This window comes from Amblyomma maculatum, chromosome 5 (genome assembly GCF_055883805.1).
Source record: "Amblyomma maculatum isolate TAMU_Amacu chromosome 5, ASM5588380v1, whole genome shotgun sequence".
In the NCBI taxonomy this organism is placed as follows: domain Eukaryota; kingdom Metazoa; phylum Arthropoda; class Arachnida; order Ixodida; family Ixodidae; genus Amblyomma; species Amblyomma maculatum.
In genome coordinates, this window is record NC_139348.1 from 107,268,534 (window position 1) to 107,293,815 (window position 25,282).

The 25,282-nt window shown below is 42.1% G+C and overlaps 2 protein-coding genes across 3 annotated transcripts; one reads left to right on the forward strand and one right to left on the reverse strand.

Annotated features, from left to right (window-relative positions):
* Positions 1-7,214: 7,214 nt before the first annotated feature.
* LOC146189157 (uncharacterized) lies at positions 7,215-11,939 on the reverse strand. The gene is made up of 3 exons (XM_084605194.1): positions 11,772-11,939; positions 10,509-10,588; positions 7,215-9,572 (listed from the first exon to the last, which is right to left on the reverse strand). Exon 3 carries the CDS (start codon positions 9,570-9,572, stop codon positions 7,215-7,217), a length of 2,358 nt encoding a protein of 785 aa, XP_084461320.1. The 5' UTR covers positions 10,509-10,588; positions 11,772-11,939.
* Positions 11,940-12,146: 207 nt separating this feature from the next.
* LOC146189158 (sterile alpha motif domain-containing protein 3-like) lies at positions 12,147-23,214 on the forward strand. 2 transcript variants are annotated; one of them, XM_084604064.1, is made up of 10 exons: positions 12,147-12,447; positions 13,358-13,480; positions 13,576-13,649; positions 13,736-13,885; positions 15,281-15,368; positions 17,508-17,666; positions 18,408-18,620; positions 19,309-19,480; positions 20,152-20,237; positions 21,371-23,213. In XM_084604064.1, exons 1-10 carry the CDS (start codon positions 12,304-12,306, stop codon positions 21,668-21,670), a joined length of 1,509 nt encoding a protein of 502 aa, XP_084460190.1. In that variant the 5' UTR covers positions 12,147-12,303; the 3' UTR covers positions 21,671-23,213. The 2 variants fall into 2 exon arrangements, with proteins under 2 accessions (XP_084460190.1, XP_084460191.1); XM_084604065.1 differs by lacking the exon at positions 18,408-18,620 and having other exon boundaries at positions 21,371-23,214.
* The last annotated feature ends 2,068 nt before the right edge of the window (positions 23,215-25,282 follow it).

The following is a 25,282-nucleotide window of genomic DNA, read 5'->3' on the forward strand; positions in this document are numbered from 1 at the left end:
TATTTCCTGCGTGGTTTATTGTACTACACAGTGGTAACGTAGGAATGCCTGCGATTAGGATACTGGCGAAATGTTGGGGTGAAAATTTTTATTGAACATAATTTGTCATTCATGAAACTAAATTTGGGAAGTTGCAGTTTTTGTCTATTTCTTCTTCGATGTAGTATATCATTTATATTTCAGGTCGCTGAGAAGTGACAGTTGTATCTTTGTTGGATATTGTTGTTTTCTCGAACATAATGCACTGGCATACTGACGAGCCTCATGAGTAAGCTCACTCATTTTCGCTTATTCCAAGTGACACAAGAATAAGCAAGGCCTTTTTTGAATACGAAAATATAACTATATCTAAGTATATCATATTAAACTTTCACCCCACCAAGCATTAAAAAAATATTTCGGGAGAATGCTTTCGGACCACGAAACAACGCTCAGCAAAGCCAACACAAAGTCATTGGCAGCCAGCTTTACCTGCGAAAGTGGATCGTGGATCCGGCGTCAGAAGGGAGAATGTGCGCCCACGTGACGAAGGCACGACGATAGGCTGCAGGTTGTTATGACATGACTGCAGAACTTCCCTGTTGCCAGTAACACGCGCGCAAGTAATATGTTCGCGGCAGTTTCCCCGTCATACAGAATAAAATCATCTTCAACAGCCCACTGCAGGGCGAAGGCCTCTCCCATGTTTGTCTAGAATAAAATGTTTGTGCATAAAATGCCTGTCCTCGATGCCTGTCCTTATCAAAGATTAGATTTACACGCAGCTGTTATGCTGGAAAGTGCTTCTAGATGACATCAATGCCGTGCAGAATGTTGAGCTTAACTAGCGCACGAATCAGTGATACGCTTCTGTACTGAACACACTCAATGCTTGCGAGAGTGAAGTCTTTTTGTCGCTTCAAATAAGCAGGGCTTGTTTCATAACATATGACGACATTGGTCGAACACAATTTCGGCATCCTCCAGAGCACAACCGTACACTCTTGCACTAAAGTGGAGACAAAATGAGTTTTAACAGAACTGCACGCCAGTGTTTTCTGAAGGTGTAGCCGTTATTTGTAACTTATGCATAAAGTAGGCGCACTTATATTGTTACGGGGATGTACTTAATGTAACAGCACTGCGATGGGCTGAACTCGACGCTGAGACTTCAGTAGCCGTGCAGTGTCCACGCTGTCAGCTACGTCCTCTTTTTCAACGCTTTGTCGTGCCCGTGTTCCTCGGTCGTCGTCGTCTTCAGTGTGCACATCACTTTGGTCCCGCGTTTCCAGGTAACAATATGCTTGCCATCTTGCCCAAGCAAAGTATTCTAGAGCAGTTTTACACAATGAATAATAATTTCAGCGCCGGGTTGGTGCAGTGGTTAGATGCCAGACTACTGTGCCGGAATATCCGGGTTCGATCCTGACTGCGGTGGCTGCGTTTCGATGGAGGCGAAACGAAGAGGCGTCCGTGTGCTGTGCGATGTCAGCCAACACCACCTAGACTACTCAAGGCCTCTCCGCCCCTCCGTGACGTCACCACACTACGACGAACGCGGAAACTGCGCGCTGCTGCGCGTTGCTGCTGGCTTATTCTTGTTTCACTAGAATTGTGGTTGTTGCCGCATGCGAAAACATTCTTTGGTGTTTTAAGCCCCGTTGTTTAATATTAATAATAATTGGTTCATAGGAAAGGAAAGGCGCAGTATCTGTCACACTTGTTTCTGAACCGCGCCGTTAGGGAAGGGAGGAAGGTAATACATAACTTTACAGTCTGCTCCAATATCGCAAGTAAACGTCTGTATTTTCGTGCAGCGGATTTTCTAACGATTCAAGTTTCAGGAAACAGCACCAGAAGCACCGCTTTTATTGTACCAGTGTTAGTATAACGCTACGGATATAAACATAGCTTCAGAAAGTCAGCTCTATAAACGCTGGGCCATTCTTAAGTCTCAGTACTCGTTTTGGAAACAAATGGGAAGAAGGTTTCGCAATGATTTCTTAGCACTCAAAATATGTAACTCTACGATCAGCAGTGGACTTTATTTTTGGCTCTAGAATTGATTTCAGCTCAATAAATACGTAAAATGTTTCGAGTATGAAAGTATTTATTGAAAAATGCTCTCGAGAGGCACTTCTAGCTGGACCAGAAATATACGCTGGGCAGTTTGGGAGTACGCTCGGTACTGCGTCAGGTCGAAGTCGTACCAGTTTCAGCTTAGCTTCAATCACTTTTCCTGTCTTCGCATCCACGTAACTTGTCGACCATGTCCGCAGGCTTAAAGGGACGCTCGCAGGCCTAGGATGTGAAATGAGACGTTAGAAGGATGCAATACCTGAAGGTAAAAAAAACCAGCAGCCCTACCTTTTAAGGTTCTAATGATCGCAAAATAGCTTAAAATCAGCGCGCACTAAATATCAGTAATACGGTGTCTCTGTCACATTCATGTAGTATAAAATAAGGTTCGCACCATAGCTATGGAAACTTTCTTTTTAAGGCGGAAGCCTTTAATGGCTCATACTGTCGTGGACTGTGTCCCGCTTTTGCGGCATCTGTCACTTGGCGTTCCTCGGTGTGCGTTCAAGTGTGGAATTTAGATGCAGGAACGCTAGACAAGATGAGACTTCTGGAGGAAAGGCGCAGTATCCGTCGCACTTTCTCCGACAAGTGTGCGTTTGGATGGTACGCCATCGCGATCCTGTCGCGTGGCGTTCCTTGGCGCGCGTTCAAGCAACACCACCTAGTTCGTCTAGGTGGTGTTGGTTCAAGTGTGGGATTGCAATGTGAGGAACGCTAGACAAGATGAGATTTCTCGGGCTTTCGCCTTCCACTACTTTACTCGCTGAAGTCCCTTGTTATTTTTAAGGAAAGTATCACGTACACAGGATCTCGGAGTATCTATGTAGCGTTAATGATGCAAAGAAGTTGTCGATAACAAATAGTAAGGAGGAATATTTGCCTTACCACTGATCGCTTTCCTGGTTTGAAATCGGCACGATGGATGGCTTTTATCCACTGATCCCTTCTCACTGGGTCCGATGGGAACGTGAAGACTCTCACTGTATCCCCACCATCATAGTTTCCGTGGCACCGCGGTACACAGCAATGTCCAGGCATTCTAAAAACGTTCACACTTGATGAAAACACTGCCGCATCAGCGCAGACCTGTCACCGCCACTCATCCAGTACTTATTTCTAAAAAAACATTAGCAAAACTTTTGCGACACACGTTGCAGAAAGGCGAAATCTCGCACTGCAGTTAACAGCCGTCGTCCACCACCAGCGGTGGCGTGTGCAATGACGGCCTGAACAGATAAAAATTCGGTACCAGGCGAGCCCCCGCCGCAAGCGGCGGTGACCCACCTGTACCAGCCTCATCAGGGGAGAGCTGCACCCGGAGGCGAGCGCAATCCCAACCCTAGCAACGGATATGCGCCGAGACGGGAGACGACGAAAGAACTCCGTCGTAGTGTGATGACGTAGGCGCGAGGAGGAGGAGGATACGAAGAGGCCTTGTTAGTCTAGGTGGTGTTGTGTCAGCGCACGTTAAAGATCCCCAGGTGGTAGAAATTGCTCCCTAGCCCTCCACTACGGCTCCCCTTTCTCTTCACTTCCAGTTTCCTTCCCTTCCCTTACGGTGCGGTTCAGGTGTCCACAGAAACAAGTGTGAAAGATACTGCGCCTTTCCCTTTCTGTGAACCAATTTTACTTTATTTCTGTGGTCTCTCCACATTTGCGGAGGGGTGTAATTGCCGGTCCAGCCCACGAAGGTTTGAGCACACGATAGTGATCCGTGGCGGGATACATCATTCTCCTGTAATGCACAATGGGGCCCTGATCAATGATTCGGGTGGTGAAATTTAGTAAATTCTTTCTCTCCTAATATCCTGGAGACGACACTCTTAAGCGTTCTTTTCTTCTAAAAGCCAATTTGAAGGGACTTTACTTCAAGTTGCGACGAAGTTCCCAAGGTCATTTCCTAACAAGGTGTAAAGAGGACCGGAAACTTGTCAAGGTCCCTCTGTGCTGGAAGTTTTAGCCCGCACTAGCCTATACGCTATATAAATTCTATTTCTAATATCAACTACTGCGAAAACTGAAGACACTCAATATCGCGGTAATCGTTATTTTATGAACTGGACCACTGAGTACGGGCGGTGTGAGCTAATGTTTTTTTTTTTTTTTTTTTTTTTTTACCGCTGAGAAAGCATTTCTTTGCCATACTACTTGTTCTCTCATAAGGTTCAGCATAAGCCACAGATCTCGCCCTGATCCAAAGGCCAACTCTATAGCAGCAAAATTGTGGACGAGGCGGATTAGATAGAATTCCCGTCCCATTTTTTCATTCTAATCAAGCTTATGGATGTACAATAAAGGTCATGTAATTGTCATATAAATAAAATATTGCCATATAATTGCGTAATGTTCAGTGCTTGTAAAAGATGGTCGGAACATTGCACGCATTCCTCTTCAACTGTCCGTCGTATGAAAGCGCTATGCATCATATGATGGCATCATCAATTCGGCAGTATTGGGAGCTGGAAGGAGGGGACACCCCAGTTTGTACCAAAGGGTACTCATTTAGATGAAACACGAGCTTAAATTAGAAAATGCTGAAAAAAAAATACGTTACGTGGCCTACTGCGAAACAATGCTTCGTATAGTCGCTCTACCAGATGACTTCACATACATCTTAAATTTAACATATTATTCAGTGTAAAGCTATTCGTACAGTGGAGGTGTTCAATTCTACCGTGATGAAGAGCTACATCAAATAAGCGCTCTTGTTATGGGCGTGACTTTGTTATTTCGATGACGGCTTTTACCAAGAGAGTTTCTGATAACCTCACAATCTGTTCAAAAGTTTTTCTAAAGAACAGCAAGTTCGCGAAATTACATGTCGCAAATCCGGTAGAAGTGCCACTTAGCTGCTTCGTGGAAGCCTCCAGTCACCTCAGTAGGTGTAAAAACGGTGTGGATTACCGGTTTGTTCAGCAACCCTAAACATATTTTTTTAACTCTATACTTCCTGCGATACTGAAGTGTAGGCGGCTAATATCTCTGTGTATTTGCGTTATTCGTTTCATCGCTAAACTTCAGCCGCACGGAAACGCCACCATCGCGTGGAACCATGGCCTGATATAGGTAATGTGGGTACACTTAAACCATACACGATTTCCTGTTTTGCACTACATTGCCATTGGCCCTGTAGACATTTCCAGACCGTATGTACCTCTGCATATTTTCTTTTAATCTGGGCTAACCACCAGGCCAATGCTTCTTTGGAAGACAGATAGTACGGCTCTGAAATAGGCGAAGATGAAGCATGGAAGCCATAAGCGAGTGATGATGATGCTGCTGCTGCTGCAGTTCAGTTTATTCGGTCTCACTACTTTGCGTTGGTCCCACCTCCCCGGCTTTAGGATAACTTATGTAGTACGTTTAATAGCCTAGAATACTAAAACTTTTGCTGCGAATACCATGCGGTATTTGCGCGTTAGAACCCAGAACGACGCCGGTCAGTGATTTGTTTGATATGAGAGAGGTTACCACCACTTAACGCCAATTTCTACGAATCACGTGGCTTTCACGCGCAAGTACATTTAATTGGACAGATGGACTCACCGGAATGTTCAACTTGTGGCCTCCCAGAGACTGTGGACCATGTATTATTAGTGTGCCCAGAGTATGCGAACGAAAGAAATGTGCTAGCTGCTTCCTTGAAGCGTTTAGACAAGAGGCCTCTGTCGGAGGAACTGCTGCTGGGCGCTTGACAGGACAAGGGGAAGGGCGTCCAGGAAGTGCGTGCTCTTCGCCGTTATATGAGCGCCAGCGGACTTGATTCGCGCTTGTAAAGCAAGCTGCTGTGTAGAGTAGAGGTACAAAAGTAGAGGTACCGCAATCAAAGAGTATTTTTCGGATTTGGGGTAAGTCGTTCCAAAGCGGTAGCCTCAGAGAGACTGTCCTCCAGAAAATGTGTCATTGGCGTTGTGGGGGACGATGTTTTGAGCAAAAAATTCAGGTCATAGCTCTGGGTGCAATACTTACCAGCTGTATGGCTAGACACTGACAGGTCGTATCGTTGCACGATGCCGCGCGACCACATTTGACATTGTCACATTGACAGGTGCTGCCTGCACACTAAACAGAATCTCACCTTTAGGGGTGCAAAAAAGGGTGCGGCATGGGTTTCCACCCCATAGCGCTCCCTTAGAGCACCCTATTTGGCAGTATCTCACCCTAAAGGGTGGAAAAAAGGGTGAGGCACTGTATTGCACCCTATTTGGGCAGGCACACCCTATGGTAAGGGTGCATTTACAAGAAGGGTGCAAAGGACACTGTAGGAAAGGTGCGAAAAAAAATGGGTGCACATGCTGCAAGTATATGCATTAAGAAAGCATCTTTGTTAGCATGTATAACAATAACTAAGCAGAAATGAATTGGCACAGTGAGAGGAACAAGTATTCAGCATTTGAACAGGATATTTATTCTCTTAGAAAGTTCATTGTTTTCAAATGCATTGGAATTTATAGCATGCACATATCACGCACATAGACATTTGCAGTGGCAAAATACAATCAATAAATGTTTACACAGAGCATGATAGTTTATTTTCAGACTCGAGACATCCAAGAAATCTGACTTAACATAGAGCCATTGTTTCACAGCTTGTATAAAAAATGATGATTCACCAAAGTAAAAATAGTCTATACGCACTTGAAACTGTTTACACGTGTCTTAGTCTCACTGGTGAAATGTTTTCATGGTGAGGTATATGACGTTTTAATATCTTCGGCTGGTATTGTATTTGGTGCCTACTTGTGTAGTGGACATTGACTGCCATGCTTTATGTGGTTGCGAGCCATAATCACTGAAATCATGGTTTGAGGGCATACAACTTGCAGTAAAAAAGGTTATTGGTTTGAATTCCAAGCGAGCCTCCAACATGAATAGCTCATGCATGATAAATTAATAAAAAAATCTTACAATACCATATAGAACAAGGTGAAACTGAGCATACAAAGTAAAAAAAAAATTTGAGCAAGAGAAGGGGGAGGCTTAGTCCACTAGTATATATGTTTCAATAAATGGACTTGTCCTCATCTGGAGGAGTGCAAGGGAATAACAAGACTAATACAATTGTGCACAATACCTGAAGATAGGACAGTTCACTGTGTAGCTGTACAATTTTATTTTTTTAGTTAGACAGGCTAAATATTTCATATAAAGATTCAGAACAATGAATGGCGAGTGCTTATAACATTCCGACCCTTGTGTGCACGCATGTACAAAGGTTCTACTTCAAACTCTGCAAATGAAGTCAGGACACTGTACTTTTCAATTGTATTGACAACATATACATGAAAATGCTCATCAAAACAAACAGTTTCGAGCATTTTTACCATAACCAGGCGCACCTTGTTTGCATAGAATAGTTGAGAGACAAGGAGAAATTCTGGAAGACTATCTTCAGGTGCATGTTTGACCAGGCAACATCCTGTCCTGTATGTCCTCCCATCAATGGTCACAGATTGTACAACAAATGTGTTTGTTGACTCAGTGTTATTCTCTGTGATGAATTCTTTAATACAGTCTGGAAGATGCTCATACAATATGCACTTCATGCCTGTATTACTGGAAATTCGTCTGTCACCTGCAGAAAGTAAATAACTCTGGAGGAACTGGTGCCTCATTGCAAGACTGTGGGAAAGATTTTTTCGGTTCCGTATTTTCCGAGCAATATCTTTGAAGTACTGGTGCTTTGCCTCAAATCGCATTGCCCATAGCAAGCTCAATGGTCCAAACTTTTGTATGTATGAAGGATAGTGTATGAGATAGTGCAGCTTACATGGAAGCGATGCTGCAGGAAACAATGCTCTGAATTCAAGACAAAAAAAATGTATTTTTCTTTGCAAGTAGGCAATGTGCGACACTGGAATTTTATGGCTCATGACAATGTCAACAATTTCTCGGAGAAGCAGATAAACCTGCCATGCTGCACTGTCTGAAGGAACATTATCCCCAACAAAAAAGGTTAGGGTGCGAAACAGGCAAAATACTTGTGTTGCTGAGCCCTTCAAAGGCACTCTCCCTTGAAGGTATTCCTTAGTAATTTGCTCTGGTTTGTTGCAGATATCATATGCATCATAAACCCATTCTGAAATAGTCCTGTTTAAAGCACTGAGAGAGAAAAACTGTTGTTCAATTAACAAAAATAATATATGGCGCAGTGCAAATGGTATGACTCCTTCATGGAGGTCATGCATAATATCCGGTGGAAAGTGTTGTGTCGGGTCAAAGCCAGGGCATAAAAGAGCGCATGGCTCCTTGACCCCATACAGTGAAAGAGTTGGCAGCCCTGCACTCAACATATTCATATGGTGTTTGTGCCCTTCTGCTGAGCGAAGTACAAAATCACTTTCCAAATATTTGTAGTTGATTTCAGTCCGCAAAGCCATGCAATGCCTACAAATTCTTCCTTGGTTGAATGAGCATTTGAAGCCACCCATTCTGTGACTAGATAAATTGTCTCCTGTGAAAATAAAGACTGACCCTTTCACCAAATTACCATTCACAGTTATGCCATGATTTGCCAATATCCTGACATCTGCAATGAAAGGCTCAAGAATCTTAGAGAGTCCATAGGTGGCAATGTGTTTATCTTTGACAAGGAGTGCCAAGTGAATACCAGAGAGTGCTGACCGCAACTTTGCATCAAAATTTAACACTGAGAAGTACACAGCTGTCATTTTATATGTTCCCCTCTTGCTACCAAGGGGGTTAGACACTTCAAACTCATCACTGTACAACTGCAGGCAAACTTTACTGGTGTCACCTGCAAAGTACTCATGGTTTTGAAACGCACTGCCATCAAACACCGAAACCAGGTAAGCATCCGTGCTGGGGTAACTTCTGCACTCTTCTGAATGTTGGGAGTATTCAAGAATGCACTTGAGCACATCGCATAGAGGAACATATTCCATGGTGTCATTTCCTTGCAGTACTATCGTGCGGGACTGAACAACAGGAAAATGTGCCTTCCAATATTCAGTCCGCCCAGATCTTGTCCGCAGCTGGTGAAGTTTTTGTTTGCATACTTCCTTTATGTTGATGGCTGGCTCACCATGAAGTTGCTGATGATCTCCAATGATCTCCATAAAATCGATAATATCATTGGCTAATTCATGTACAGTGGACTCTGGTAGCCGCCTTCCTTCCTTCCACTTTAGCAGTAGCATTGCCAGTGCATAAGCATAGTCATCTGACTTGTTCATTGATTCATGCTGCTCATCCTGGGTGTCTAAAGATTGTTCATCATCTGTTGGCACATCATATACACTGGTATTTCTTCTTGTAGTTCCCATTCTCACAAAGTAACAGGGATGCATTTCTTCTATGAGTGCACAATGCTTCCGATATACATGCTTTTTAAATGAAAAAAACTGACGAAATGTTTGCATGCAGCCACTCAAACCACACACCCAATTTGTTTCATGGCCATGGGTAGTTCGCAGGTGTCTGAAGAGAGCACGTAGGGAGAAGTGGTGGGAGGCACATCGTGGGCACCGAAAGAATCGTACCCCTGGCATCTGAAGTGAAAAAGAAATTTTACTATTAAAAATTTTCCTACATGGATTTCATAGTCTACCACTATTATGACTTATCGGTGTATAATACAATTCGCATCATAGAAAAGATCAGCAACCCTAAAAGAATGTAATTATTTTCAGTATTAAATAAATATTAGTATAACTAAAAAATTCTGTTCATCATGAGCTTCAGTCAGTCTTCAAGCATTGTACATATATTCACCATAACAAAAATTTGCACTGCATATTAGCATGTGTACAAGAACAAATGTGATGCCAAGCTCTTCATTTTAGGCACTAAATCATATGCCATTTGCTTACCTTTAAACTGACAAGACAGCAATAAAACTTCAAAAGATATTAGCAACAAAATTCAAACTTACTGCGCCCCTTGTAGAGTCATGAATGAATATAAGTTTAGCTCATGGCATTTAATGTCCATGACTTTGGCTATGAAGGACGGATATATATTGACCATATGGGACTCCGTAATGATCACTCAAATCATATAGTGAGCAAGCTTCTCATTTTACCTTCATTTAAAAGGTGCTATACCATTACTGGGATCAAATATATGACAACTGTCAAGCACCTAACTACCAAGCTACTGTGACGAGTCCATACAATATATTCCACCCAGCCATGAGTAGTGAAAAAATAAAGGTTTTTCTGAAAACTTGCAGTTCACCTAGCATGGTGTGTTTAAATGCGCAGAAACAACTAAATCAGAGTAACATGAAGAATAGTATTGAGAAAGATGGGAGTTCTCAAGGAAAGCAAGTTTTGTTTTTAGTGCCGTGCATTAGTATTCTGGTTCACAGCACCACAGAGTGGTGAGAATTTCCTGAGAAATCCTCTGCAATAATAAAAAAAATGAAAAACACAAATGAAAAGCTTCAAGATACACAATAAGGCTATAAGTAGGTAACTCCTTACCGTCTTTATTTTAGCAGATGGTTATCAGAGCCACAGTGCCCAACTTTGCCAGTTCTTCAGCACGTCAAATCCATAGTAACCTGCATATTAATTTCATATACAACTGTCAGGAAATAAATGTTGAAATAAAAACAATTATATTTCTTTTTGGTATGGCTTCATTTCAGGCGTTTCAGTTCAAAAATTAAATTAACCTATTTTCGTCAATAGCTTCGTTAAGCATTGGTTTTTCATTGAGCATATTGACACCTTTAAAACCTCCTTTCGCAATTTTTCATTTTTTTTTTCTTCAAATATTTCAATTATTTACCGATTACGACCTCTAAATTTTCCTAATTAGCGTCATCACGCACTGGCTATTGATTCTGAGTATTTTGGCACATTTGAACCCCCTTTTTCAATTACTCATTTTTATTATTTGTTTTGATCAATTACATTCCAATTTTTTTTTTAAAAAACAATTCTGTTTCATTCTGAGCATATTGATATCTTTCAACCACCTTTGACGATGTTTTCGTCTTTATTTTTTTTTTATATCATCAATAATGAACACAATGATTTCATGAAACAATCGCCCATCACATATGCCAATCGAGCATCGATCACCAGAACCACAAATTGCCATGATGCGATTTTTTAGTGCTGCAGCCCTTCTACCAGCATTCCTGCAAAATTCCGACGTCTGACAGAAACAAGTGCGGCATATATTGCGCCTTCCCTTTCCTATACACCAATTATAAAAATCTGGTGAACGTTGATGCGATCAACGGAACGCTGGTTGTGTTCGACAAGGGGCGCGCGATGTACCATACAGCCATTCTTTTTTAACCTACACCACCTACACCTGTGTAGCAAAACAATACTTAAAATGGTATTTTTTTACACTAGTGCAGCTGGTGTAGGTAAAAAATTGCCCTATCTGCAGTGGTAACGCTCAGGCGTTCACATTTCTCCGCTGCACATTCTGAGCTGCTTTTGGAACTTTTGGTGCTGCAGCACGCATGCAGTGTGTGTGGTCTGGAAGCATGGCCGCCTGACTAACAGAGAAAAATAACGCTTAACAATTGAGATAGCAAACACAACCTTGTCAAAACGCCCTGCTCCTGTACGATATTCCGTGATTAACGGAGTTTGTATTTTTTATACAGTACCTGATTATTTCCAACACGCAGTGCAGACTACTACTACGCCGAAGGCTATGCGAGTAAATACACAGCGCCGCAACGCAAAAATCGTACGTGTTCATAGTTTCATAAAACTTACCTCTTTGTGTCCCTTCAAAGGCAGCGCTCACATCTTGTTACCTTGTCAAGTCTACTTCAAGATGAAGTGGCTGCTCTTCTTAACAAATGCTACCTAGAACGCCAACAAGAACCAAACGCAAAGCACATTCGCACGCGCGGCACAACCAAAGCCGTGCATTTCACGTACCGCCGGCAGCGACGAGACGCGGGCGCGCGGCTCTCTGCTATGGCGCGCATTGGTTACCATGGTTACCGCGCCGATTCCCGGGCAGCACGCGGGCGCCGATTCTCGCAGGCGCAGACGCAACGGTTGTAGCAACGCCGAGGAGGCGCTGGTTGTGGATATCAAGCCATGACGTGTTCTAATCACGTGGGACGACTCGCTCCTTTTTATTTTTTATTACTAGGTTCTGCCGCGCGCTCCCTCCATGCTTTCTTTCTTCGATGCGTTTAATGTGGTGCTCGCTGCGTGCTCGCATTCTTTTGATTTCCTCGGCAACTAGCGCGTCGGAAAGCTTGTGTAGGTGTCTTTCTAAGCATTTTCAGTTACGATGCGGTGTTTAGTTGCTGTGCCACACCTTGGTGCGGCCAGGACATATTCAATTGAGGGAAACACGCTCAACGCGCTCAAAGAAGCCATTCGCGCTTGCCCGGTTCTCGGCGGCAAGGTGGACCTGTCATCGAGCTCGTTTCAGGCAAGTGTATCTTTGTTTCTTTGTTTTCAATGGCGCTCAAAAAGGCTCGCGCATGTGTTGAAAACTTTGCCCGAAACTTATTTATACGAAAGGAAGCTTCGTTGAGTGTTGAGTCGCTAAATGAGGCTTTTGACAAAGCACGTTTTCCAGAAGCGCGCGCCAACCTGTCGTAGCCGCTGCCATACCATGCTCTACAAATCGCCTATTCGTCACAGCCCAGATATGAGAATGTCATTCTCGTCAGTGACAAAAGCTTAAAGCATTAATTGCGGGCTGCATGTTCTTCAAAACGACAGGGAATAAATGTTGCTCTGCAAGCACGAAATCTTCCAGGATGCGCAATCACGTGACACACGGGTGCCGGAACAACCTTGTGTACAGCCGTACGTGAGACCTTTCACGACTCTGTGAGAAACCGGTTTGACTGGGCAGTGAAGCAGTTGGGGGGGGGGGGGGGGGGGGGGGGGAATCCGCAGCTTTTTCCTGTGCTATGAGCACAGCTCAGTCTCCAATATGGCAGTGCGCTTTGGTCAATTTTGAGAGGCGCGGTGTTGTCAAAAGGCGCCATGCTCTCGAGAATGTAGAGTGAGCGCAGATTTTGTGGGTTCGAAATTTTTTTGTTTTCGTTCTTTTTTCTACTGTGAGAGGCTAGAAAACTGTCTCTTATAAACTTTCTCTCTTATAAACTCTCTCAAGTGCAATGCGCGGGAAGTATGAAAGGGGCTGGTGGCTGCGCTGGCCGGTCCTCAGCGCGTTCAAACGAGTGACGGCTTGAGCTGCCTTCGGCGCTTGATTAAGTCGCTTAAGTTGTCTGTCCCACGTCGCCACGTCGTTGTGGACTGATAACTTTCTTCGGCAAAAACTTTGGTTTAGGAGGAAAAAAAACTCACTTTTACTTCGTTGTTCACAGATACTGGACAAGGCGTTCGAAGAATATGTTGACCTCTCTGATGAAGACACAATTGCTGATATGTCAAAAATTCAGCTGCACTCACATGTCAGTAAGGAGCAGATTGCTTCAACTTCGTCACAGGTATTTATCTTTAAGAAATGCATATCAAGGAAAGCCGCAGCACAGACATGAATTTATATTTAAGCTTTCGTGATTTTTTTTTTTTTCACTTACAGGATACAACGTCGGAAAATGTGACTCCCAGTGGTGAGCAAGAACAAGAAATCGGAATGGGCGGTTATTTTGATTTGTAAGTGTGTCTGATTGGAGTACTATAGTCTATGAGTCTCAGGTAGTGTGTTCAGAACTGAGCTCTAAGCTACAGCTTTTTTGCAGGCCGTCACACTCAGATGATGATGGCCATACTTTTGTGTTACCAAGCCTGGGAGCCCTACATGGTGACATAGTCAGTGGCAAACCGCTTTCTTCGGCAGCGTTCAAAAAAATCGTCAACACGCTCTTCACTGAAATGATGAAGATTACTCTGTGAGTAAATTATCCTCCGAATTATTTTGGTAGCTGTGAGCATAAGCATGCCTGCTAAATCAGTCACAGGGCATGATATATTGCGCAAAAAATCTTGATACCATTAATAGTATATGAAGGTTTTATTCCCAGGTTTTCTATATTTCAAAGCTTAGAGAGCATTGCCGAATGAATGCTTGATAATTCTAGTTTTGGTTAATTTAAAAACCTTGACGATTGCTGAATTTCTGTAATGTTGTAAACAATACTGAAATATTTTTTCTAATTTGATCTGGAATCGTGTAACGGTTTGGCAAAACCATTCATTGGTTTCCTCAAGAGTTTCAATTCAGACGTTAATCAAATATGTTGTTTATTAATGAGCTTCGTATATTAAGCTCTGGTCTCATGTAGGGTATTTCCACGAAAGATCAAAGCATGGTCGGTCTACCTTGTATAATTACATCAAAATTTTATATATTGTTGCCTGATGACTGCAAAAAAGACCTTAATTGGTTTTGCTGCCAAAACGCTTTTCGAGGCACAGGGCACAGGGACAAAAAAGTGGAGTGCCACGGCTATCTTCTCTGCTGTTTTGTCCAACTTTGGTTATGAATTACACAAAATGTAGAAGTTAGGTAGCTGAAAATTGTCTCACTAAATATGTGCATGTTTCATTTGTATTCACTTAAGTTTTGCTTTTTTTCGGTAGTATAGGGGCTTTTATAAAATCTCAAAATCGGGCTAGGAAATGAAATATTACCTACTTTGCAAGCCTTTATCTCAAAAAATGCTTTTGGTAGAGCAGCAACAATTTCACACTATGTTGTCAACACACTTATCTATCAAACTGCTAAAGCTTATATTTATATTATGTCTCAATACAGAGATACAGTCATGCTAATTTCAAGAAAATGGTGAGCAAAGAAAATGTCTGTGGACAATAAAAAAAATGTTTTGGATGTTCTTTAAACTTTTTCCACCTCTTGTCCTCTACTTCAGATTTCAATATCATTAAAACCATTGCATAATTTTGATGCACTTACCACCAGTCCAGTAAGATCCTTATGCAAGAAGTTGCATTTGTAAGTCTGACTTCTTCCCTGCTAAGGGTATAAAATGAATTCTATATAAAATGAAGGCCCAGCAGCACAGAAAAGGTATCGACGAAACTGAGGACAATTTTGTGATGAAAAGGTCAACAGACCATCATTTGAGTGACCTTAGGGGAAGACCCTTAAATTTGAAATTACTTTAAAAGTGTTCAGGCTCGAGTTTTGAATATTTACTTGCATGCATTTCTGAGGAAAATTGCAATATTGGTGAGAGCAAACTAATCACAGCTCATTGTGGCAATTGTGTAATTTGTAGCTGATGGCAAATTAAGACAAGGTTAATTTTGGTAATGTTTTTCAGGTTCCCTACCCGCAATTTTTATGCAAAAGTCACCTCACTTCTGATCGAGAAATACCCTCAGCTAAAGGATGTTGTAGGAAGTGGAGCTGTAAGTAAATATCCCTTTTTTGCTGGTGACACCTACCTATAATGGGCGCATCCTTTATGATAGCACATTTAGCAGATGCAGTAACAGTGTAAAAGTTGATGCCTTGAGCGGAGCAGTGCATGAAATTACAACCTACATTTGCTGGTTATGATTCATCTTCAAACACAGTGAAAAGACTTCATTTTGCAGTGAAGGCAGCCGACTGGTCTTTCCATGCCAAGAGTCCTAGGCTAAAAAAATAAATTTTGAGAAAACATTTTACGTATATGTAAAATTGCGTTTTCATAGTTATCTTTTTAGATGGGTGGGCATGCAGTTTTGCATGGTAAAAATGTTCTTTAAAAGACTATAAAAGTTAGAAGTACCATTTTCATTGATTTTTTAAGGATCAAGCTACTCGGCAGTTTGTTAATAACCAGCTTCGTTTCCTACATGGCTATTAAATATAAGTACTGTTACAGGGGACGAAACAGTGTACATCAAGGTAAACAAATTCTAGAATTGAAGACAGTGTTTTTGGCAATAAAAAGCTTGTTACTTTTATCCTGAGTGCTCAGGTAACAATGCAATAGTATACTGAGTACAACAGTTTATTGCCAGTCATGTTGCTTTTTTTTTTCATTGAAGTACTTTTTGTATAAAGCAAGAAAAAAAAAATTTTTGAAGTGCAGTTCTCGCACCATAAGTTGCGTCATCTCCTAACACATCTTCACCACTGAGCACAGAACCGTCGACACCGTTAGCAAATGAAATGCATAGTTACTGTGCTTAAATGAAGTTACCACTGTAGGCAGGCATTGGAAAAATAAGTAGTCAACCAGGTAATCATGCGAGGAGCCTGCTCATGTGATTGAGGCACATCTGTGCAAGCGGGCCGCGCTCAACGCCTGTGCCCATTTTGAGTTTCTCACCACACCGGTGTGCACTTCGCTCGGTCACGTTGCACTCTGAGGCGTGCAATGCTTTCGTAATATTCAGATATAAAGTACTTGTGTGTGTACGCCTGCCATTGTGGCTGGTCGTCCCTCTTCGTCCTTGTGAGGCAGCATGCTGAATACACGCGTTTTTCTGCTCTTGGCTCCCTAATGCCAAAGTAGGTTCATTTCAGTTTTATAAGCAAAAACAATCTATGGAAGTCTAACTGCCCAGTGTCACATTATATCTTCTTTAGCTTCGTAGTTAAAAATATAAGGAACCAAACAGTGGAAAAAATGGAAGATTTAATAAAATAACCACATATATAACTTGTATGGACCTTAAAGGACGGCACAACTTGTGGCACGAGAGCTAACATCAAAAATTATTTTATCGCTTTAAACAAAAGTTGACTGGATGACAATTTCAGAAATGAAAGGAAACAAAACTTTGCATTTAATCTGCTATTAGCATTTTTACTTGGCCAACCTGAAGGTAAATGTGAAGGGTGCTTAAGGCTCAAAATGCAATCTTTTGCAGGCTTGGCAGTTTTTGCTGCTATTTATAGTTATGGAGCTGTGACAATGTTGTTAATAGACTTTTGGAAGCATTATGGTTATTTCTAAATTCTTGAGAGCAAGTTGATATCTCTAAAGGAATGAAAAAAATTGTATATTTTGACATTTTCTCTCAATATGATAAAATTATTTTTCAGTACAAAGCTTAATGCCTCATATTTAATTAAAAGCATAATCCTGTTCAATTGCCATTAAACAATTCTGCAGTGGTTTTCAAACATTTGAATTCTTTTTAACTATTTCGTGATTCCAAGCATCTTTCTTTTTGAAAAAGCTCACATTGCTCAGCTCACTAACTTTTTTTTTCAGCAAAACTATTTTACGATTTCATTATGAAGGGATAATATCTAAAGAATTGTTTTGAGCAGACCAGAGGCAATTTGAGTGCCACACGGGATGCATGACTTGGAATAATCAGGAAGTAAAATTGTAATGCCTTAATATTTTCTGCCATTCATTATGTCATCAGTGTTTTGTATAGCTGTAGCTGCCCTTTTTTCTATGAATTTTATTTCATGGTCAGATCTCAATTCAACCCCTTCCTTTGTAGTAATCACTTTCTGATGTTAAACACAAAATATACAGTGTCATTGAATCCTGCTGCATGCAGGTACACAGTTAATTTTCCTTTTTTTACTATGTTTAGGACTCCTGGAAAGTAGCCTTGCGGTACAGGTTTAAGCACCAACGACGAGCCCTGCCACGTGTCGGACGAGTGGCCGAAAACCGTAGTAAATTTGCAGCACGAAGAAAATCTAGCAAGGCAACGACTGGTGAGCTCCAGCGACACAAGATGCCAAAGATGGTGAGTAGCATTCTGCACTATAATGCAATATTTCAATTTGTTCAGCTAGCATAATGCACAGAAAGCTAACAAGGTGTGCAGTATTTGTATGTGCTAATGCTTCCAAATATTATTGAGCATGCATAAACTTTTTGGACAAAACTAAACAAAATTAGGTCAGACAAGTAGCAACATAAAGGTTGGGTTGGTTGATGGCGCTTACAATACCAATGTGACCGAGGCTATGAGAAATGCCGTAGTGGAGAGTTCCAGCAAATTTCGACTAACTAGGGTTCATTAACATGTGCTGGCATCGCAGAGCACACCGGCACCTTGCTTTACGCCTTCATCGAAAAGCGGCCCGGATTCCATCCCAGGTCCTTGGGTTCAGCAGTAGAGTGCCTTAACCACTGAGCCACTGGGGGGGGGGCATATAGCAGCAAAAAGCTAGAATACCCTATAATAAACAATAAGAATAATAAATGAGTATTATTTTATATGTATCATATTTTTTGGCATTCAGTCATAATCATTTGCTGGTTGGTTGGATGGTTGTCTAGCAGGTGGAAAAAACAAATTAGGTCATTTGTTAATACATTTAATTACATCTTACTATCAATCAAGAAATTCATGGTGACTATGAACTTAAAGAATATTGCATATGAAAAGTGAGGTAAAGAATTTCAATTAGAAGATAATGAATTTTTCCTTGCATAGTGCAAGTGTATATCACGTTTAGCTACTTTGTGTTGCTTCCTTCAGGCCGTTGCAATGTGTGAAATGCCAGGCGAAGACGAAGAGAGCTTGGCAATGCATATTGAATGGCTTATGTGTGAGCATATGAAATCTGCGCCTGATGAAGAGGAGATGAAGGAAAGGCTGAAGCTGACATCGAAAGATAGGATCTCTGATTTTGCTACAAGCAATGTGCGTGACATCAAAATGAAGTACCCTTACGTGATGAATTTCGAAAGGGTAAGTCAGGTATTTTGAATGCCAGTGAGAGGTGGAAAATCTATCGTTCACCTTGATTGGGGAGCCACCTTCATTCATGGCAACTTAGTGCATGTTTTGTGAGTTGTAATGCAAATGGTGCAATCTCTGTAAATGAAGCACTTAACTAAAGGTTGCAAAAAATGGCAGGGATAAAATATGGTGACTTGATGCAGAGATGCATTCTGGGAGGGTTCGGCAATTTATTTTATTTCATGGTGAAAGCAGTGCTAACACAGTATGAAGCGAGAACACTACACAGGCACTGATTAGCAACTGGCATTTATTTTAGAAATACAGATATATGTGTATATCTCCCACCATCGGCACAGTTTTTCCTTCTGCTTTGCATTTAATGTTCTTTATGCCGATAATCACCATAAGACTAATTCGTGTCAATGTCAACAGTATAAACATAAAAAAAAGGGAAGAAACCCAACGTTTGCTTTGCACTCTTAGGCTGTTCACTCCTTTAAATTCTTTAATAGCAAGCCTCTCATTTCCCTTTCAATTGTCTGCTATATATATATATATATATATATATATATATATATATATATATATATATCTGTGTGTGTGTTCAAAGAGTCTCATTGAGATACATTTTTGTACTTTTAGAATTTGCTAGGTTCTTGTTCCAAAGCAGTTAAATGTGCATTTTTTCTCTCAGTTCTGCAGCGACTTCCAGATACTTACAAAAATTGATCCATCAGCTTCGATTGCAAGTGGCATTGAGAGCATTGCTAAACTGGTTGAACAGAAAGTAATCACCTGCGAAGCAAGTGCCATGACATTGCTGGAACAAGCCCGCGACATGGATCCACAAAGGCTGCGAACACGACGTAAGTGGTGTTATGACTTTAAATAGCACATTTCAGGCCTACTGTATATAGAATATTATTGAAAGTTGGCAATCCAGCGGCGATCTGGATTGCCAACTAGGTCTGATCCAGCACGCCCAGCGAGCAGCGAAGCTCAGCGCAGCCCTGGAATAGGGCCACTGACCCTGTGAGAAGACGGAAGATGGACCGCTTCTGCTTCTAGTACAAGACCTTCCTAGAGAAATTAACGTATTTCCTATTCTATCCTATTGAATGGTTTCTTTCATAGATATGATACTAGACATCACGATTGCTGCTTATTGCTACATTTGGTTGTTTGGAGAAGTGTTTTTAGGTTTACAGCCTGTATCTTGTCTGGAGCTGCAGTTTATTGGCCTCAGATGAAAAAAAAAATGGGAACAATATTAGAGCTGTGTGATTAGATAGAGAATATTGAATGCCATAGCAGCTACAAAACAGCCAATTTAAAAATCTAGGAAATGCTTTCAACTTGTGACAGATGTAATTAAGAGGATAGCCTCGCGTTATATTCTTTGACTGATAGGAACAGAAGCTCACAAAACCAAATCCTTTTTCTGAAAAGGGAACCTTTTCATAGGGTACTGGGGTTTAGTATGGTGCCAATAAAATAAAATTGGATTCAATTGTTGACAATGTGACTTCCTTTTCAGACATCCTGACCATCGCAGTCCTTCGCGTATTGTCTGGCAATGTCAAGGAGCAGGACGCTCTGTCAACTCTCTTCTTACACGAGGAGGTAAGGTCATTTAAAAGTTTTTTGGCAACAATGCCTTTTTAGTACTATGCCATTTGGTCAAAACACTTGCAAAAATGTGTTATGCTTTGCAGAAATAATTCTGCCATTAGCAGGTGAAGGTAATTATCTTTATAGTTACTCTACTCAGAACCATTATATATGTCCATTAAAAACCTTCCACTGGATGACCTGCATTCTTTTGAAGATACTGTCTGATAGAAAGCCAACATCTTTTTCTTTCCGAGTTCAAGATTGCTTGATACCTGATGTTTCCTATATTGAGCAACAGACAGAGCAGTGGTGCAGTGGTTTGGTATTTGACTGTGGTGCCCATAAACACGGGATCAAATCCCGGCTTCAGCGGCCACTTTTCGATGGAGGCGAAAAGTAGGGCTCCAGTGTGCTGTGCAACGTCAGTGCACATTAAATAACCCTAGGTGGTGGATATTTTGAGCCCTCCACTACAGTGTCTCTTATAGCCTGACTTGCTTTGGGACATTAAGCCTCATAAACATAAACAGTAAATCTAATTTAAGAATGGGTGGAATAAAATGCTTTCACAACTTGAAGGAAAGAGCAGCAGCAGCATCAGTAGAGGCAAAAAGCCTTAGAACTGTTTGCAGGAGATGGTGTCACACTGTATATGACAGTCAAATAGTTTTCCTATGTTGTGGCATGAAAAGAAATGTAATACTGCGTTTCAGTAAAGGCTATGCCATACTCGCATACCTACTGTATTTTTTTCAGAAGCAGTACAGTAACACAACCTCTACTGCCCCATAACAAGTTTTTTAATGGAGTCTCTAAACAGCTTGCAGATTCCAGTTGGGAAGATAATTGTGCTGTTTGCTTTCACCAGTGTTCAATTTAAGTCATATGTTAACCTGAGTAAATTTTGTTTAAGGAGTGAGAAACATAAAGCCTGCCAGTTAAGATTGTGGACATAATGGCCTTCATCGAAATAATTCCATGGGGCATAAATATTTTAGGCGCAGCTATCAAACAAGCAATTTGTGTTAACATTGTTTGTATTACAGCCTTAAGCAGCTTTACAAAGAGTGCATCAAAGTGTGGTTATGAGGGAATACCTCATGCACAGTAGGTGCTGATGCAATATTTTATTGCCCCCTCAGGACTCAAGTGTTCCAGCTACCCCTTGCGTCTTGTACTCTGGAGAAAGCGTTGAGGATGCCAACCTGCTGCATATGAGGGTGGACCGGGATAGACTGTTCTCCGTAAAAAATGCTGAAGAGGGACTGGCAGCTGTTATGTCTGCATACTGGCTTTTCAACATCCAGTACAACCGCAAGTTGTTCAACACCTTTGTTGTGCTGGAGCGGCTCTTTTTTGGGCTTTCATTGAGTGCACCAAGACCGGTGGCTACAAAATTTCTAAACAAAGTGTACCGAAATATGCATGTTTACAGAGGCTGAGTTGTATGTTGTGGTCTTTTGTATTGAGTTCACTTGTTTATTATTTGTAGACAGGTACAAGGGGTTAGGACAGTTGTGTTGTTGTGATACAAATGCAGTTTTCTGTGTTATGCTTTGCCACAAGCATTAATTTGGCAAAACTTGTGTGAACTTGCACCAAAAAAAAGCCAGGCAAGTGTGATATTATTTCCCCCATATTCTGTGGCTTCTCGTGGCCTCTACCCAGGATCTTAACGTCTCTCAGTTGCGGCTCGCACGCAGTACAGTTCGCACAATGTGCTTTAAAGCCTGCAAATGATCCCCTGTCCGTTCATTGGTACAGCACCCGGTCTGGCCTATGTATGCCTTCCCCCAGGTGAAAAATCTCATAAACGGCCCCCATGCAGCAGTTGACAAACCGGTTAGCATGCTTCTTACATACGCTCGGTTTTCAACACTATAGAAATGCGTGAGCACAGCTCGGCCTACTTCTTCGGAGTGAACGACACCACCAGCATGCCATGTCTGTTCACTACTTTCTTCACGTGGTGGCCAACCTTATGCATACACGATACCACAATAGGTATAACCATATTTTCTGTGGCGCAATCTTTTTCCCAAGCATGCTCACTTGATTTTCTGATGAAGGGCTTCCGTTACTGATGCAATGACCGTGCAGGGGTAACCGGCAGACAGCGACCTGTGTAATTGCTTACTAAAACTCGACTATGCAGGCATAACTTTGTAAGGGCAGGCCCCAAGCATTAGTTAGCGATAGCTCTCTTGACAGTTCTGATGTGCTGATAGGTAGGGCAAAAGTCCTTTCCGTGCCCGTGGAGATACAACATGAAAACTCTGCTGAAGGGCGTGGTCTACAAAAGCTAAAAAGAGATTGCAAAGAACCAGGGCAATGCACGAACCAATGCATATCTTTTTTCTGGTGATAAAATCTGTTTTTGTCCTTTCCTTCCTTTATCTGTCTCTCTCTCTGTTCCTTTCTTCTTTGTTCTTTCGTCAAGTTGCAATGCAACATTTAGCCTCTATTCAAGTTTTGTTGAGCTGTCATTTCATTGACACTGCACTTGCGTGTATTCCATCATTGTTCATTATTACAAATCTGGCAATATTTTGTCTTAATTTATGGCCACTGGGGCCATTTGTAAGTAGGTATTTCTACTGTGTTGCAGTCTAAGGAGGGCATAACAGAAGCCTTGATGGTTTAGTGAACATTTACATTGAGTGCCTTCATTCAAGTTGCCCTAAAATTACATTTATGCTCAACAGCTGCTCAATAATGCAGATTTTGTATCGAAAGCTTATTTTTGCTGTCTCGCACCTGATAAAGTATTTCTTAGCCATTTCAGTGAATGAGGTGCATTTCACTAAGTGATGTGGTTTTGTTTGTATTTAAATCATGATATACAGTGTAATAAATTTCAAGTCATTTTGGGATGTTCAACTATGTAAACCAACAAAGTATTTTGGTTACAGTGTTAATAAACTTTGCCACCAAAACTGATAGATGTCACTCTATATATGCATGCTCGCAATGCGGCAGGTGTATACTATTTGCCTTTGCTGGGGAAAATCAAATAAGTTTCAGGGATCAGCCTGCACTATCTTGATATGTTCGTATACTTTGTAGGCATGTTCGGATGGTGGACAAGCACCTCTGTGATATATGTGCAGAGAGGCCCTCAACTGAAGCAGTATATAGTCTAAAACGGGATCGTAAAAATTGCTTAGCTAGAACATTACATCTGTGGGAAGCATTTTCTGTTACATTGTCATTCACTGAATATTGATTGCCATGCACTGACCTTTTTTAAGTTGTTTTCACTCTCGCATGCATTGGTGGAAACATGGGAAGAGATGTGGAGTTGTCACCGAGCATTGACAATAAGTTCCTCTGCTTGTAGCAATCGTTCGAGGGCCAGAATCATGAAGACTCGAAATGCAGGCCTATAGTATTTATATACATTTGTGGATACATTTCTTTCCCCGCATCAATCCGAGGCATCTGCTTCAGTCCATATGCATGTGGTGCACCCTTCGAGTACCCTTTTAGTAAGGGTGCAAAAAGGTGCAAAGGAAATATTGCACCCTTCGACAAGGGTGCAACCATTGCACCCTCTAAAATTTTAAGCTTGGCACCCTTTTTTAAGGGTGCAGTATCTGCACCCTATTGTTTGCACCCTACTGGTTGCACCCTTTTACTAAAAAAGGGTGAGCGTCTGGGGACAAGCCAGTTTCCACCCTTAAGGGTGAGAAGTTGTTTAGTGTGTGCCTGAGCTCAAGTTTTGGGGCATTAGGAATCTGTGTCAGATACGCTATCCCGAGGCCACGCAGGCACATTAGCACAGGCTGTTTACGCTCTATTTAACCCATGGTCTTTCCCATACTTAATATTTTTACGTGGTGACAAGCAAGAAGACAGCACCACACGGAGACATGATGAATGATTTAATGGTTGGCCTAGCGCTAGGGCTCCTCTCGCACCACTGCCGGTATTCTTCTTCACAACACCTCCCGGAGCCACTGAGCGATCGTCCCGATCGGTTTATTGAAGTTGATGGTGACGTGACGATGTTCAAGAAAGGATAGAACAGAAATTCGTTTCCCATCACGATCATGCTTAGGCGATCCGCCACCCCTGTAGCTCTTCAGCCATCAGCCAAAAAAGCATCCATGAACCGATGGCTCGAGGTCGCGTTGGGCGCCTTGCCGGGGGGAGGGGGGGGGAGGGGTTGCGTGTTTTTGTCGTTCGGTTCTTCGGATCCTTCGTGATCTCATCTGGTCTCTGGTCAGTTCGTGTGTGCGCCTTGTCTTCAGATCCGGGCTTTGGGCTGGGCGCTGGGCGGGGGTAGTTGCGGCTATCGGGTCTGGGCAGGAACGGCTGGGGCGAAGCTGCGCCGCCAAGGGCTCTCAGTCGATGGTCCCGGAGTACGGATGGAGTCGGTGCACCAAAGTTAGGATGCCGTACGCCGCACCTTCAACGAAAATGTTACGTGTTGACAAGCAAGACGACGGCACAAGATGGCGACAGGAGGAACGATTATTTAATGGCTAGCATAGCACGAGGGCTCCGCTTGCGCCACTGATGATCTACTTCGCAACAATATAACAAGATATAAGATAACATAAAGTCTCTCCCTAATAAAAGGACGAAGCCTGAGTTTATATGAGAGGGCAATGTCATTTCAGTACGTGGATACCAAGCGCGAGAAAGAAAAACTGGGTCAGAGATATTTTCCACCATCGCGTGGATGCGGGAGAGGCACGTGTGGCTTGTTGGAAGAGCATATATTGTTGCATAGTAGGAAAGATCAGTAGACGGTATTAGAGTATTTAAACCCGATACGGGAACGTGCAATGAAATGATCCGTGACGAAGTGTTGCTGATCGATCAAGTGTACCAGCGATGTTTTTCACCCCAGCAAGAACAGATTTTGTCAAATTTCAATTCACTCGTGAAAGTGCGGTTTTGTGGTCATAAGGCATAAGCATCTGCTGAACAATTACTACGGGACTGTCCTCGTCAGAAAGCTTCGAGTCATAGCTGGGTGATCAGTGTACAAAAAAAAGGCAAATAAACGACACAGGAGTGGAACCATCCGAAAAATGACAACCGCC

Bases quoted from the DNA above. Each gene is read 5' to 3' on its own strand.
- LOC146189157 (XM_084605194.1), bottom strand. From the start codon at position 9,572: ATGCCAGGGGTACGATTCTTTCGGTGCCCACGATGTGCCTCCCACCAC.
- LOC146189158 (XM_084604064.1), top strand. From the start codon at position 12,304: ATGCGGTGTTTAGTTGCTGTGCCACACCTTGGTGCGGCCAGGACATAT. The intron at 15,369-17,507 runs GTAAGTAAATAT...TACTATGTTTAG, and splicing joins ATGTTGTAGGAAGTGGAGCT to GACTCCTGGAAAGTAGCCTT. The intron at 19,481-20,151 runs GTAAGTGGTGTT...CTTCCTTTTCAG, and splicing joins ACAAAGGCTGCGAACACGAC to ACATCCTGACCATCGCAGTC.